Genomic DNA, 17,436 nt, shown 5'->3' on the forward strand with positions numbered 1-17,436 from the left:
GGAGAATGCAATGTTTATATTTATAAAATATAAATTAAAGTAACTTACGAAACCACAAGCAGCCACAAGGTCCACAACTCCAGAAGAGTCTTTCGAAAAAAGAACATAACCTATAAAACGAAAAAGAACGTTTAGGTGTTTGAAATCATAAATCATCTGTCTATAATATACAAATCATATATAATAAATATATATAATTTATTAATTTTATAGCATATAATTCATATAAAATATTTAATTTATTAAAAATATATAATTTATATATCATATATATCATCGCCTACTAGATCTACATGTAGTTACATAAGCAACGTATATAATATTCCAACAGCTGATTCATACAACAAACTTTCCTGCCTTTTCTAGGTTATGAGTAACAAAACAAAACGGCCTTGCAGCTTTGAAGATCTTGATGTTTGCTCTTGATATCAAAGAATTATGTGAGAAGAATTGATGAGATGAGATCATTTTGTGTGAATGAGCTCATTGTAATGTGGCATTCTAGTTACGTACTTGAAAATCAATTAAAGTAACCTACAATGTAAATTCTGCACAAGCTGTTGAAAGTCTCTAACGTTGATATTTAAAGTTCATCTTAGATAGAAAGGATTAATGTTGTTTAGAGTTTGAAAAATATGTGGGTCATGTTGCTCAATCTACTCAATCACACTATAAGCAGCTCAACGTTAAGTATTTAGTCTCTTAGGTTAAGCCACTTAGACAACAAAGATAACTAGTTTTATAATTGTAAATGGTAGCTTAATTTTATGTTAAAGTTGTTTATATTAATGATCTTACAATTACAATAATTATCTTGAAATGAGTGCAGAACCCAGTAGTTCAATTAATACTGTTGATAATAAAGCTGTCAACAATGATTCTGACTATGATGAAGGTTTAGACATTCCAGATGAAACTCATCACGGAGTAACGTTTTCTAGTGATGAAAAAGATGGTGAAGATCAAGGTAAGAAATCTAAATTTTCATTATGAACTTTTTAATATTTCATTTTTCTATTTAGCTAACAGTAAGTTCTCCAAGTCCAAGCCCAGCAATGTTTTGCAGAGTGCATAAAAAATTTTAAGAGAAAAGACTGTAATTATCCTCTCTTTCAGTGTGACAGTCCTGCAAAAATCAGTATCCTCTCTCTTTTTCTGTCAGTCCCACAAAAGATCTGTAAAGCTCTCTTCCTGCCGCATCTATATGTTGGCCCAATAAAGGTCAATGTCGACCAGCGTCAGTGTGTGGATGGATGGTTTGCCAACGCTGGCTACCGCTGGCCGTCATTGGACACTTGTCACATTGCAGGCTGGATCAACATGTAGATGTAGCATCAAATGCAGGACCCCAATCACATCTACTGCTCTACCCCAAGGTGTAAGGCCATACAAAATCTGAAAGAAACTAAAATAGCATAGGCCTACTTCCAGAAACTTTGCTGATACACTTCATTTTAATTGAAAAAAAATAGAACCCTTAAACAGAAGTCCTCAATCAAAGTGTAAAGATCCCAGCTCGAGCCGGTCAATCTTCTGCCCAGGGCAACCCCCAACAGCTTCACCGGAGCAGAAATATAACCATCCCCATTTCAGGCTGAATTCAATTCATTGTGCTCAATGATTAAGAAGGAAAAGGTTTGCAGAGAACCAGTCAGAGGTAAAACCCTGGTCTTTTAACACAGCCACTTTAATGTCTCAACGTTCAGTCCCTCATTGAAGATAGTTTGTTTTTGAAGGCTTCCTAGAAACTCTTATCAGATTATACAAAGTGGTAACATCCGAATAATATATCTGTCATAAACATGAGCTAACTTATAGACTGCGATCAAGTAAAGCCAAAACCCCAGGAGCCAGGACAGAGGCCTGTGGTGCTCCACAGTGAGCACAATATGTAATTTGAGAGAACCGTTCTGTAGCTAGGAAAGCCTGGATGAATCCCCCAGGTAAGGTTGAATCAGCTTCAGAGGTGCCCCAGCAACAGCATAAAGCTTAAGTTAATAGGAAAGATTGTGTGATCCAATATGTCAAAGGCCTTGCTTAGGTCACTTGATGTGACAGCAATATAGCAAGTATAAATGACTGAAAGCAGTCATAGATAGAAAAAAAGAATAAACATATAAGGACCCTTTTTAAAATTGTTTACTTTTAAAAAACGGTACTTGGATTTTTATTTTTATTTCTATTCAAGTAGCCCTAACGAAAAAAGACAGTCATAGATACTATGAAGCAAAAGATCAACAGCATCAGATAGCTTCTTCTAAAACCAAAGTGAGCTTCTTTTTATGTTTTTTTTTGTAGTTGAGAAGTTGATACTGTGGTAATTATTCATATTAAATAAAAATACTAGTAGCTCTGTGAACAGTAGACCTCGCGCTCAGTAAGTTACATTGACCTCTTGTTATGTTTTCTCAAAAATTAATGAATAATTTATCAATTTAAAATGTCTAGAAAAAATCCTAAATAAACATAGAGCTTTCTGTCCTATCGTACCGTGATGTGTCGTCCCGGAATGTGAGTGTGAGCGCTGTTATCAGGTCTGGCTGCAACTGTCTACAACGTTGATGGAAAGATACATTCTCAAAATGTTCGATGTTTTTGAATGCGTAGTATTATAGTTTACTAGACAGCTGATTTATGATGAATAATTCTATAGTCTGATTTCTACGGTAATTTTGGCGTATGAAGGAGGCTTCTTCTTCCTTTTATATTATCCTTAAAATGCAAAATTTCCAAAAAAAATCCAAAAACCTTGTACATACGTCGACGCGCAATTTAAAAAGGGACATACTTGTCAAATTTCATGAAAATCTATTACCGCGTTTCCCCGTAAATGCGCAACATATAAACATTTAAAAATTAAGAGAAATGCCAAACCGTCGACTTTAATCTTAGACCTCACTTCGCTCGGTCAATTATCCTTGAAATGCAAAATTTCCAAAAACCTTGTATATACGTCGACGCGCAATTTAAAAAGGAACATACCAGTCAAATTTCATGAAAATCTATTACCGCGTTTCCCCGTAAATGCGCAACATATAAACATTTAAAAATTAAGAGAAATGCCAAACCGTCGACTTTAATCTTAGACCTCACTTCGCTCGGTCAATTATCCTTGAAATGCAAAATTTCCAAAAACCTTGTATATACGTCGACGCGCAATTTAAAAAGGAACATACCAGTCAAATTTCATGAAAATCTATTACCGCGTTTCCCCGTAAATGCGCAACATATAAACATTTAAAAATTAAGAGAAATGCCTAACCGTCGACTTGAATCTTACACCTCAATTCGCTCCGTCAACTAAGAAATTGTCAAAAACCACAGATTTATTGATACTTAGAAAGACCGGTTTCGGTTATTACACCATTGTCAATCTCTGACAAACTGCTATTCTTTTTATGTGTAACCAATTGTACTGTATTGTCATTTCACATGATATTAATGCAAATTTATTCCTGAGCTCTTCTTTTAATTCTATAGTTTCACGTTTCAGAACCAGTCACAGCGTTACCATTCAAGACAATCCATAACACTCCAGTGAAATTTAAAGCACCCGTTCGGAAAGTTTTCATCCCGAATCAAAGGATCGAACTACAAATAATCGACCATGAACGCAGTGTCACCTCGCACATACTCAATCCTTACTTGTAAGTCATCATTATTCATCCACATACTCAATCCGTACTTGTAAGTCATCATTATTCATCCACATACTCAATCCGTACTTGTAAGTCATCATTATTCATCCACATACTCAATCCGTACTTGTAAGTCATCATTATTCATCCACATACTCAATCCGTACTTAAGTCATCATTATTCATCCACATACTCAATCCGTACTTGTAAGTCATCATTATTCATCCACATACTCAATCCGTACTTGTAAGTCATCATTATTCATCCACATACTCAATCCGTACTTGTAAGTCATCATTATTCATCCACATACTCAATCCGTACTTGTAAGTCATCATTATTCATCCACATACTCAATCCGTACTTGTAAGTCATCATTATTCATCCACATACTCAATCCGTACTTGTAGTCATCATTATTCATCCACTACTCAATCCGTACTTGTAAGTCATCATTATTCATCCACATACTCAATCCGTACTTGTAAGTCATCATTATTCATCCACATACTCAATCCGTACTTTTAAGTCATCATATTCATCCACATACTCAATCCGTACTTAAGTCATCATTATTCATCCACATACTCATCCGTACTTGTAAGTCATAATTATTCATCCACATACTCAATCCGTACTTGTAAGTCTCATTATTCATCCACATACTGAATCCGTACTTTTAAGTCATCATTATTCATCCACATACTCAATCCGTACTTGTAAGTCATCATTATTCATCCACATACTCATCCGTACTTGTAAGTCATAATTATTCATCCACATACTCAATCCGTACTTGTAAGTCTTCATTATTCATCCACATACTGAATCCGTACTTGTAAGTCATCATTATTCATCACATACTCAATCCGTACTTGTAAGTCATCATTATTCATCTATTCATTCATTTATAAAAGTACTAATCATTAAAAACAAAGTGCAAACGTTGCATTGAAATCTCATTGTTGTATTTCTGGTGATATCACAGCGACTGTGGAGGTATCCAGTGAGATGACAACCTGTCAATATGTTGACTTGCTCAGCATGCACAAGACTGGACCTTTTCATTTTCAACGACAAAGCTGTTGAAACAGTTGTGAAAATAATTAAGGACTGAAAAATTTTTTGAAGTGAACACTAGGTCCGGTTGCACAAAAGCCTGTTAAATTTTAACTGTGATTAGTTCCACGAGAACCAATGAGAGAAGGCGTGTAAATATGGTTTCTCTGATTGGTTCTCGTGGAATTAATCACAGTTAAAATTTAACCGGCTGTTGTGCAACCAGCACTTTACCTATTTTGTTATGTGTGACTTTATCTAAATTTGGGAGAGGAATAGCACAAGGTTACCTTATTTTTTCTCTCACTATCATTTTGATGATGTACTTATTGTATCAATCAATAAAAAATTAATTGATAAGGAACGAACTGTATTACAACTAGATTCGTTTATATTAATAAAAATATCAAAATAACTATGGTTATTTTATTAATAAAATTGATTAATTATGAACTTTAAAACGATTCTTCAATGTGATCATGTATCTTATTATGGTAGCCTGAAAACTGACCGACAGCAATGTAAATTATATTTATATTATATTTATTATCTGTCAACTCTGATAAAGTTCAGAACTTGACTATCAGTTATAATAGAAGACTGACTATGAATTAGGAGAAAGAGGCAAAGTTTCTGGGCTTCACACTTGACACTTGCCTTAGTTGGTCCCAGCATATTGACATTGTCACTAGCAAGCTGAATAAGGGAGTCTTCTTAATTAGAAAACTGAGGTCATATGTCAGTCAGGATGTTTTAAAGGTGATTTATTACGCACACATCAATTCTCATTTGTCATATGGCACCATACTTTGGGGTTCCAGAGCTTACAGTGGTAGACTTTTTAGAATACAGAGAAAGGCTATCAGACTGATTTGTGGGCTTTCTGAGCGAGCACAGTGTGATGAGCATTTTAAAATTCTGGGAATATTGACTCTCCCTTCAATATTTGTTCACAGAGCCTTATTTATGTTAAGGAGAAGTTTGTGGAGCAGGGGGTAGTTCATAGCCATAACACTAGGAATAGGGGTAATTTGACTACTTATCGGTATACCTATTCTAGTACACAAAAAACACTTCTATTTCTATCAATAAAATTGTTCAATTCACTTCCTGAAGATCTTACAAATATGGAGAATGGAACTTTTAAAAATCATATGAAACGCTTCTTAGCACTAACCCTTTAAACAAGATTGAAGATTTTTATACATTAACTAGGAATATTCGGTTATAAGTTAAAAATCAGGTGACATATTATCATAGGGTACTGATAGTGTAACTTACTGATGTAATATATTTGTATTTTGTATCATGTTGTATTATTTGACACTTGTATCTGAAGACTTCATATATTGCTGCAATAAAGATTCTATTCTATTCTATTCTATTCTATTCAGCGTGCTCACAATCCAATGAGAACAGACCTGCATCTTATAAATTTAGAAGTGTGAAACGGAACAGATGACAGTAGGTTGAATGCACTGCACACTAGATAAGCAAAGAACGAGGTGATGACCAGTGTGTGTTACACTTATTACTGTCAGCTATATCCTTCTAAGGTTTATAAGCCTAAATTCCAGTTTGCCTGGTAAAGTTTTTGAAAATTTACCATTGTGGAATTGAGTATTGAAAATTAATCAAATTTTGTCATTTTAGGGTGTGATTATTCGTTTTTACAGTAATGTAATGTGTAATTTAATTAACCTTATATTTCGCTATGTTATCAATCTTCTTTATCTTTACAACAATTATTTTATTATTTTTTGGCAGATATACAATCGAACTGGTTCACGGCTCTTTCTCTTGGACCATTAAGAAGAGATACAAGCATTTCCAATTACTGCACAGTCAGCTGAAAATATACCGGTAAGATTTTTATTGTAATTCTTCAAAGAAAATAAATTTACTCCTACATTTCAGCAGCAAATAGTGGAGCTGAACCTAGGCAGTCATCCTTCCAATGAGAGTACCGAGAGAGAGAGAGAGAGAGAGAGAGAGAGAGAGAGATGGATTTAGTACTTTATTTATGTAGATTACAATATATACTGGCTTATACACTTATATACAATAGCTTACAATACAGCAAATTATAGAATAATAGGGTAATAGAATTAATAATGATTGGACCTACAATTTTAGATGTGTTCAGAACAATGAATCATTCTCAAAACTCAGTAATTATCTGTAATTTTGAGTTTTCACACAACTAATACAAAAATTCTAGAGTGACTGGAGCTAAGAGATGGGCACTTTAACCCTCGGATCAACTGGAAAAAACTTTAAGTAATTTCTCAAGAAATACATCCATCAATTCATTCGAAAAATACAGCCTAATCTTCTCAATGAATAAAAGACAACTTGAATAAATTTCATGAGAAATACATTTATTCATTTCTTTCAAAAATGTAGCCCAATCTCTCATGAACTAGAAACAACTTGGATTAATTATCATGTAATACAATTGATACATTTGTTTTCCAAAAATACTTCTCTATCTTTTACATAAAAATTAGAAATCATAGTACTCTTTTCATATATATTTTCATTTTCCACAATATTTGACCGAACGTAGTGAGGTATTAACTCGGATTTTCTTTTGTCTGTCTGTATGTAACGCGATTACGGCCAAACTCGTTGATAGAATTCGATGAGATTTGGCAGGAATATTCATTTTTCAACTGCGCGTCGATGTATACACAAGTTTTTTTTAAATTAAGGATAATATGAAAAGAAAAGGAATTCCTACATACTCTGATATCACTATATATCTACTTTGTAGATAGGGTTGATCAGACTATAGAATTATTCATAATCAATCAGCTGATAAAGTGGATTATTCATTGCATGCATTACACAGATGTCTGGCCGTGTCTATTTCTATAAGGTAGGGTTTCAATATTTTTTATGTTGCGTGCCCATCAGTATCAATATTCTCACATTTAAAAAAAATAATAGGTGATTAGGAAAATTATTATTAAATGAAGTAAATAATGCTGAAGAAATTATAATATGCTTGATTGATAAAATATAATTTTAAAATAGTTGAGAAATATTTTTATCAAATGGAAAGATTATCACGGAATTGGATAAATTATCATATGGGATACAAATTCAAACGTGATCTGAGTTTATTAACATAAGTGAGTTTTTGATCTTGGAGAAAACAAATAACAGTTTTAAACAAATAAGACTATAAGATTAAATTATGATTCAACTGTGAATTGTGATTCAACTGAATCAACTAGAACTACTGTTCACAGAACTACTAGTTTTCAACTTTTTTATGTTACTTGATTTCAGTGCCACCCTGAACATTCCTTTCCCAACAAAGACACATCGAGAGAGGCGGACCAGTTTCAAGCATGACCTCAACAGAACAAAACGTTCCGCTGGTGGTCTGCCTAGGTAATTCAAATAGATAATCAGTTAAGTTTTACTTTTGCTGGTGGTGCCATGGCGAATATTGTTTTGTTAAAGAAAAAAAATGTATTCTTATTCATAATAATCGTTTGTTAAGAATTTTTAACGAAATTGTATTTTGTTTTTTATGGCAATAAATTTGATTTGATTTGATTTTTGATTTGAATTAAATAACGACATTTTCGAATCTGTTCGTGGATGCTTGGTAGATAGAAAGGTGCTCGGAAACTCTGAATAGGTGATGGAGTTTTTGAAAGGTTCAAAAACTCCAACTGTTAGTTCAGCAAAAACTGAATATTCAAGCTATAAGTTATTCATTAAAAAGCTATCTATTATGTTTTTTTATAATTACATTTTATACATTAAATAAACATTACATGTTTATTATAATTATGTTTGTTATGATTGTTAATAGATACATCATGTATGATAGCAGTGTTGGCTTTAAAAATTAGATATGATAAAAAATGTTTATTGACTGCTTGTTATATTTTTATTGACATTTCCTATCGCAAGGCTCCATTTCTTCCACTTTTTGAAGAATATTTTACTTGATTCTCTCCATTCTAATATTTTTTAGAATATCTTCTGATATGGAAAAAAAGGTATGATTTATTATTATTAAACTAAAATCCAAATTAAATGCTGTAATTCACCCCGAAGAATTCTGCTACTGCAAATATTGACAACAGGGTAAACAGCTAGATGGAAATTCGATGAGCGCTACTATTCAAAAATTATTTGTCAGCCCGGGAATATTTTTTTATAATTTTTGAAATATAAAATAATTTTTGAATAGTAGGTAGCGTTCATCGAATTTCTATCTAGCTGTTCACCCTGTTGTCAATATTTGCAGTAGTATTTGGTATCAGCTACCGTCTATAGAAGGCATTGACAAGACTGAGGATCGGCAACGTTGTTCTCCTATCTTTCTCCACTGCCATTATAACGTGGCCCTCACTTTAGCTGTTTACCCTGTTGTCAATATTTGCAGTAGTATTTGGTATCAGCTACCGTCTATAGAAGGCATTGACAAGACTGAGGATCGGCAACGTTGTTTTCCTATCTTTCTCCACGCCATTATAACTTGAACCTCACTATAGCTGTTTACCCTGTTGTCAATATTCGCAGTAGCAGAAGTCTTCGGGGTGAATTACAGCATTTAATTTGGTATTTTCGTTTAATAATAATTAATTCATTAGCATTTGAATAATTGCAATATCTCAGTAATTTCCATCTGTAGATTGAATTTAATTGAATTTCTATTACTTCAAGCTAGATTTTGAAGTTTTCTCATTGGTTGTCAATCAAGTCCATGTTTGAGAATGAATTTCTATCATTTGTTCTGATGATTTGATTTTTGTGTAGGTTTCCTGCTAAACCAGATGGTCTCATACCTGAGGAGCAGATCGAATCCAGAATCCAAGAACTGCAGGAATATTTGAAAGCGTTGCTGAGGATTCCGTTGTACAGGAATCATCATGAAACGGTTTGTTTATTTTTACATTAAAAAATCGCATTTTCAACGATTTAAACATTCAAAAACTTCATTTTTACTTTCCTTGCCCTATAACCATAGGTAAGGAAAGTATTGCTTTACGAAAAAAATTAAGGTACCCCAATTTCTAAATTTCTATTCGTTTCAAGGTCCCCTTAGTCCAAAAAAGTGGTTTTTGGGTATTGGTCTGTATGTGTGTGTTTGTGTGCGTGCCTTTGAACATAACGATATCTCATCTCCCAATTAACGGAATGACTTGAAATTTGGAACGTAAGGTCCTTACACTATAAGGATCCGACACGAACAATTTCGATCAAATGCTATCCACGATGGCGGCTGAAATGGATAAAATGTTGTCAAAAACAGAGTTTTTCGCGATTTTCTCGAAAACGGCTCCATTGATTTTGATTGAATTTATATCTAAAATAGTCATGATAAGCTCTATCAACTGCCACAAGTCCCATATCTGTAAAAATTTCAGGAGCTCCGCCCCATCTATGCAAGGTTTGATTTTAGATTCTCAATTATCAGGCTTCAGATACAATTTAAACAAAAACTTTCAAGTGGAAAAGATTGAGCATGAGAATCTCTACAATTTATGTTCAGTAACATTTTCACCTAAAATTAAAAATGAGCTCGAAATTCGAGAAAATGTGATTATCCAATTGCCAACTGTTGGCAACTGTTGATTCTATTAAATTAATGATTTACTATGAAGAGATAGCAGACCTCGTGTGTCTCAAGAGTTATTGCCCTGTTACCAGTTGGCTCAAATCTTTGAATAGTAGACTTGGGATGCGCGGGAACACTTGCGTCACGTGATCAATTTTTATAACGGCAAGGAAAGTTATGTGAGTGCGCCACACCAGATGTTTACACTTTAAATCCTCTTCAAAAATCGAGCCTGAATGAAACATTCAACTTCAAATTTAAAGATTGAAAGTTAAAAGTCAAGCTCTCTTCAAGGTGACTTGTGAGTGTACACTCAGAAATATGTAATTTTATATTTGGATATACTACTCTGACATGTCAAATACTATCAAGCAATTCTTGATTTTTAGTGTTTTTGACGAAAATAGAACTAAACTTCAGTAATTTTATACAATTCAACACAATATAACCTACATACAAAATCAAAATACGAAAAATTACAATCAAAAATAAAATTCTAATAAAATACAAAAACAGGCTTCATGGTGGGGTGTGCTGAAAAGAAAGAAAGGTGGAAAAATACCTAGCCAACTATGGTTTCCCATGTAATAGGCAGGTAGTGGGTATAAAAGTAAGGAATGAATGATGAAGAGGAGCGGAAAAGGGCAGAATTAGAGAAGAAGGTAGGAAAAAAGAGAGAAAAAATATGAGCAAAAATTGTAAACGAGTCCACTTTCAAATGTATCTAACTAAACTTCAACGTACAATAGTAAACAACAAACATATAATGATAATGAACACTATTCATGTTCAGTATTTATGTTCATACCAAGGTGTTTGTATTGATTTTAAATCAATTTGTCTTGACTAGAAATGGCATCTGTTCCAATCTAAAGGTGCGTACAGATATACGTGCCGCGAACATGAGCAATTCACTTTTAATCAGCTGATTATATCTGTATTTTTAAAGAAACGGTAAGATACAGATATAAAAAGCTTGGCATCACATTCCACAGTTATTACTGTATTAAGGTGTGTACAGATTTACGCGCCGCGAACATGAGTTACTCACTTTTAATCAGCTGATGCCAAGCTTTTTATATCTTTATGTTATACCGTTTCTGTAAAAATACAGATATAGTCAGCTGATTAGAAGTGAATTGCTCATGTTCGCGTCTTAGTGTATATCTGTACGCACCTTTATGTGTGATTACCTATAGCCTATTGAGATTGGTTTGTTTGAGACTGAGGGCCACATGCATCAACCCAGGTTTAACTCTAACAATGTTCACTTGTAGATATGGCTGCATTTATCATGATGTGTTTCATACGGGGTTTAAACAAACATTGACATTTTTCCGTTTTAACCGAGTATCTTACCGGCCGTTAGTGTATTTTCTATTAAACTTTAAATTTTATTTGATAATAATTTACTCCTAGTTTTCTCGATGTGGAATTGTGATGTATGTTTTAATTTTGATTGCTAGCTTAATTTTATTCTCTAATATTGATGTGTTGTGTTGTGATCAGTTGGCGTTCCTGGAGGTGAGCGAGCTGTCGTTTGTGGCGGGTCTGGGGGGCATGGGTGGCAAGGGCAAGGAGGGGGCCATTTTGAAGCGCACGCGCAGTACGCGACCTGCAGCCAGTGCTCAGTGCAACCTGTGCGGACTCATGGACGCCGCGCTCTGTGTCAGGTGGCGATTCACATTTTTCAAATTTCTTTTGTTCTTCGTACAAATGAATCACAATAAAATCTATAACATTACAAAATAATATTTAAACTCACAAGACTAATGTATAATCGTGATCTACATGAAATTTGCAACAAAAATTGTCTAGTAAAATTTATTTATTTTCAAAGGCAACTCTCCACGAGTATTTTATGCCCAGGTGGGGATTCCCATGAGGGGATGAATGATAATAAAATAATTTCAAATCAAATCATTTATTTGCCATACAATAAATACATATTCAAAACAAATTGAAGAGAATACATAATTTTATAATCAAAAGTATAAAATAAAAAGTATAAATAATACCAAAATCATAATTAGATACTTTTCATGTGTAATTTGGCATCACCAGCAAAAGGAATTAAGCCTTTCCGCTGGTGAGAGTTACAATCAGTTAGTTATGCTTGAATAAATTTGTACATTGGTTGTTTCCTGGTTTTATACAGTAATAGAGAAAAAAATAAAAAAATTCACGTTTAAAAATATGCTTTAAAAAATTCGATAATGCTTCAATTGAAAAGAAATACAGTACAAACGTTTCTATTTGTGTTGATTTCATAGATGGATCAATAGAGAGATTATGAATAGCTGAAATAAAACATGAGATTGAGTAACTGATATAAAATTAGAGAGAAATGAAACCTGAATTACCTGTTAAATCTATACTAAGAATAAATTTCTTATATCGACCTTAGTTTTCGAGATACTGTATCATAGATTTTTCGATACTTTTGTGAACCTCAATAACTAGAAAACTATCAGTCAAATTCGAATTCTAAGGATATGGTAGGAAAGAGAAATAAATTTCCAATAAGGTTCATATAATTTGTTTCTTTGTTTCAGGCTTTGAACTTTTCAATGTTGAAAAAAGTTCATTCGTCGAGTTCAAAGCCAAATCTCAAACAGATTGATCGCTCATAAAAAATTCAAAAATGTCAAACAGACGAACAAGTTACGTTAATTTTATTGTAAATTTCTTCCTCTTTCCAACCATATCCTTGGAATTGGAGTTTGACTGATAGTTTTCCAGTTATTCATGTTTTTTCTTAAATATTGAAAAATCGATTTACCTCGAAAACTGAGGTCGTTATAAAGAATTCTACTGGACTATTATTTATTAGTTTTTTAATATTATATTCACCATGTTAAAAATGTATCTAGTCTAACTTTGTATATGAATGTTAAAATTTTAATGTTTTTAATGATATCTTTTTCTGTATAGGGCTACTTGTAAAGGATAGGGATATCACTTGAAAATGGCATAAATTCCGAAACATGTTGTGATAAAATTTTCAAAAAAGGGTACTGAGATTTTTATTTTCTTTATATCTTTTTTTGATGCTAGTCTATTCGATACTGGACCTTTTTGTTGAAAAATTTCATGTAGAATCGGTGTTTTTCGGCTGTTACACTTTTCATGGAACACTCTGTATTATTGCTTTCTAATCTTCATTTTAAAATTCAAATAGAAGTGATGAACCCATTCTGTATAAAGAATGACGGAAGAAGAACGGAGATTGGATGCCGATTTTGTCTTCTATTGTATAGGCCTAACTAGGCGTTTTTATTGAATTTCGTTTGCTATTGAAATAATGCATTTTCCACATCAATTTGCAATTTATTACAGATGCCAGTTTGTATGCGGTGACGTATGCGGCGCGTGGCGCAACCGGTGGCTGCTAGTGAAGGACTCGTGTGTGGCATACGTCCGTCCGCGTGACGGCCGTCTGCGATGCGTCATGCTATTTGACGCAGCGTTTGAAGTCAGCTCGGGTCTTTTCTCTACGGGGCTGAGGCGAGGATTGCATATCACCAACGCTTGCAGGTAAAGTAGGGTTTAAATTAGTCAAGTCTACTTGAATTCAAGTTCTATTTTAAATTTGAGTTGAATTGGTGAATTTGAAAACTTTAAGTCAAGTTCACTTGAATTCAAATTATTTAACATTTGAGTTGAATTGGTGAATTTGAAAACTTCAAGTCAAGTTCACTTGAATTCAAATTATTTTAAATTTGAGTTGAATTGATGAATTTGAAAAATTCAAGTTAAGTTCACCTGAATTCAAATTATTTAACGTTTGAGTTGAATTGGTGAATTTGAAAACTTCAAGTCAAGTTCACTTGAATTCAAATTATTTTAAATTTGAGTTGAATTGATGAATTTGAAAAATTTAAGTTAAGTTCACCTGAATTCAAATCATTTAACGTTTGAGTTAAATGGGTGATTTTGAAAACTTGAAGTAAAGTTCACTTGAATTCAAGATTTCATGACCTAAAAAGTATAATATGATTGAACACTAGAAAATTATTTATTTATAATTTACAATCAACTTAAGGACAAAGAAACAGACTACAGTCCAAAACTTCTTTTCATCCCAATTTCATAAAATAAATTGTCCAAATAAAGGTTATGTGCGACTTTCCAATTCTTCACTAATTTCCACTAAAATGCAATTAATCTCAAAGTTTTCTCCTTACTTTTCATACTTTTCTTCCATCATACTTTTGAATTTAATCGTTTTTGTACAATCTGCATTGACTGTCAACTGTTTTCAACCATTTTCCCATATGCAGGTTGGATTGTACCTTCAAGATTCAAGTTGAATCCAAAAATCAAACATTTGTAGTTGGTTCAACATCTTCTAAACTTGAAGAAGGGTCCACATTGGTATATGGTGTATTCAAGTTTCTATCATGTAAACTTGACTTCAAGTTTGCAAAATCATTCATGAAATGATTGACTGAAATGTCAAGGAAACTTGAATTCAAAACTTGACAAATATGTAAACACCCCTTCAGTAAAGGGACATTCTCATGGAATGTTTCATTCATGATTAAGTTATTTATATATTATTGTACATCACCTATCATTAAATTATCTTGGAAGAGGAAAAACAGACGAACCCTTCAACATGATTGCAAAATACATTAATTTTATACTTGAATTCAAGTAAACTTGACAAATGTAAACGCCCCTTCAAAAATTATCAGATGGGATAATATTCCTTTGTAGTCACTACTGAGATCTTCAGTAGCCAGCTAAAATGGTAAAGCTTTTGTGACACCTAGATTTGGAATGTTGTATAAATTGAAATTAGAACAGTTTTGGGCAATACCAAAACCGGTTGGGCCGTTTCAAAAGTTATGATTATACAACTTGAGATAAATAAATAAATTCAAAAGGCATTTCAAATTGTGATTTTGTATTTTTACAGGCAAATAACGATAAAATGTCCCACAAGGCGAACGACCCGAGAATGGATGGCTTACATAAAAGATTCAGCTCATAAAATTGGTAAGCTTTATTCTTATACTGGCAGGTAACCCGTACTTTGCACTGGGGAAAAATTTTGTTGTAAAATGCAATCTCCTTATGTCCAGGAACATAAAAAATATAATAATTATTCATTATTTTAACAAAATTACATTCATTATCTTCATCAGAGTTGAAATTCTCAGAAAAAAATAAAATGAGTTTGATTGGTCTCGAACCCTAAACCTTTCAACCATGAGCCGGAAGTGCTACCAATTTCCAAAGTCACTTGGAGAAAGCTGTTTACTTGGGCTTTTATTGCTGCGTAAACTTTATTAAAAAAATTTGTTTTTATTATTAAATGCAAATTAATTGAGAATACATTAAATTAATTAATCCTATACTATTAAACGAGCAACTTCTGTTTATCTGTTTATATGTTTGGATGTTTAGATGTTTGTATTGCACCGGATCTCGAAAACGTTTCTCACGAAATTCAGATCATAGTAGGTTTATTATATTCGATTGCACTAGGTCTCATCCCTGAGAAAACTCGCTGAAGGACATTAAAAGGATGATTATTATTCATCCTTGGGAAAACAGCTGATAATAATTATTTCGTCGTCTTTTGGTGATGGAAGTGAGTGAGCGCGAGTTCATGTGTGTGGGACTGTGTCAAAATTATAACTCAGCTGTTGAACTTTTGTAATCATTCAATCAGGTACTTAGTGCCGGTTGCAAAAAAGCCCGGCTATTTTCAATCCTGATTAATTCCAGTACATCCATCTTTTTGAAATGGTCTTCTCTGATTTGGTTCACATGAAGTCAATCAAGATTAAAATTTAACCGGCTTTTGTGCAACTGGGTTTTTGTGAGGGAAATTTTTGCATTTTTCTGGAAATAAATCTTAATTTACTGTGATTAGATAAGAACATTTCTGTATGAATGTTATTATAATTTCTTCTTTTGTAATAAATTTGTTATGCTTTTGTACTTCAGAGCGAAGCTCGGTCCCCGATATTTGCTATCAAATTTAGTTTATATCAATGAGAATAAGCCTATATCCATTCCATGTAAATTGTGTGCTCTTGCATTCCAGCTGTTCTATAAAACTGTTCTCTCAGACGAAAATCTTCGTTGAACATTTTGTAAGTGGCTGGTCTTGTTTTACAAACTTGGTTTGATGGCTGAATGAATAATTAAGTCAACAATTATTTATAGATTGAATTGCAATACTTGTTGAATATTGTACTCTGCTTATCCTTCTCAATAGATTAGTCTGAATGTTGTTCTATCCTTCAACAGACGAATTTGCAATAATTCTGTCATTGTTCAATCCTTCAATAACTTGTAACAATTTTGTGATTGCTGACTCGACAGGTTTCTCGAGCCAGTGCCGGTACACGTCGTTTGCGCCGGTGCGTGACGCGGAGGTGTCGCGGGCCGCGTGGCTGGTGGACGGACGCAGCTACATGGCGGCTGTGGCCGATGCCATGGAGGCAGCCAGGGAGGAAATCTACATCGCCGACTGGTGGCTGAGTCCCGAGATACACATGAAGCGACCTGCGCTGCACGGCGATTACTGGAGGCTGGACCATATCATACGACGGAAAGCGGTGAGTCCAATAGAATGAAAAATAAATTGAATAAAATTATACTGAATTAAAGAGACTTGAGATTTTGTCAAAAAATCCACTTTATTTTAATAAAAATTAGTATTTCACAGGAGCATGCTTTCGTGTTTGCTCACACATCATCAGCTGTAAGTTACAGCTGACATTTGACAACATTTCAAGTCTCTTAAATTATGGAATAATTTATTTTATGAAGTTCCACAACATCAATATTCACGCTACAAACTTAAGCTGCGTTTACACCGGAGTTAATAACACAAGTTTTTTAAAATATCTGTTATCAACTGATGTTAATTACAAAAGTCAATAACATCATGTTGAGTTGCGTTTACACCGGAGTTGATAACATGAGTTATTAATAAAAAGTTGTCAACTTGACTGAATCGACAAAAAATCTCTAGAAAAAAGTTGATAACTCGGGTTTTCAACAGAAAATTCCTTGTTATTAACAAGATTTATGTTATCCATCGAGAGTCGGTAAAGATCAAAGAAAATGTGTTATGTTAATAACAAAAGCCTCTTTTATCGCATCAACTTTTGTTAATAACAGCTTAC

General features: G+C 33.3%; 1 protein-coding gene across 1 annotated transcript in view; it reads left to right on the forward strand.

Moving 5' to 3' along the window:
* The first annotated feature begins 394 nt into the window (after positions 1–394).
* LOC111064608 (phospholipase D1-like) overlaps positions 395–17,436 on the forward strand; it is a 29,514-nt gene continuing 12,472 nt past the window's right edge. Inside the window, exons 1-9 of the mRNA XM_039422558.1 lie at positions 395–967; positions 3,494–3,647; positions 6,466–6,561; positions 7,996–8,100; positions 9,484–9,604; positions 11,795–11,958; positions 13,625–13,822; positions 15,210–15,289; positions 16,628–16,863. Of these exons, the coding sequence (XP_039278492.1) occupies positions 820–967; positions 3,494–3,647; positions 6,466–6,561; positions 7,996–8,100; positions 9,484–9,604; positions 11,795–11,958; positions 13,625–13,822; positions 15,210–15,289; positions 16,628–16,863 (1,302 nt within the window). The 5' untranslated portion in view covers positions 395–819. The remainder of the gene's footprint in view (positions 968–3,493; positions 3,648–6,465; positions 6,562–7,995; positions 8,101–9,483; positions 9,605–11,794; positions 11,959–13,624; positions 13,823–15,209; positions 15,290–16,627; positions 16,864–17,436) is intronic.

The sequence above is a fragment of the Nilaparvata lugens genome, chromosome 3, assembly GCF_014356525.2.
Source record: "Nilaparvata lugens isolate BPH chromosome 3, ASM1435652v1, whole genome shotgun sequence".
Classification (NCBI taxonomy): Eukaryota; Metazoa; Arthropoda; class Insecta; order Hemiptera; family Delphacidae; genus Nilaparvata; species Nilaparvata lugens.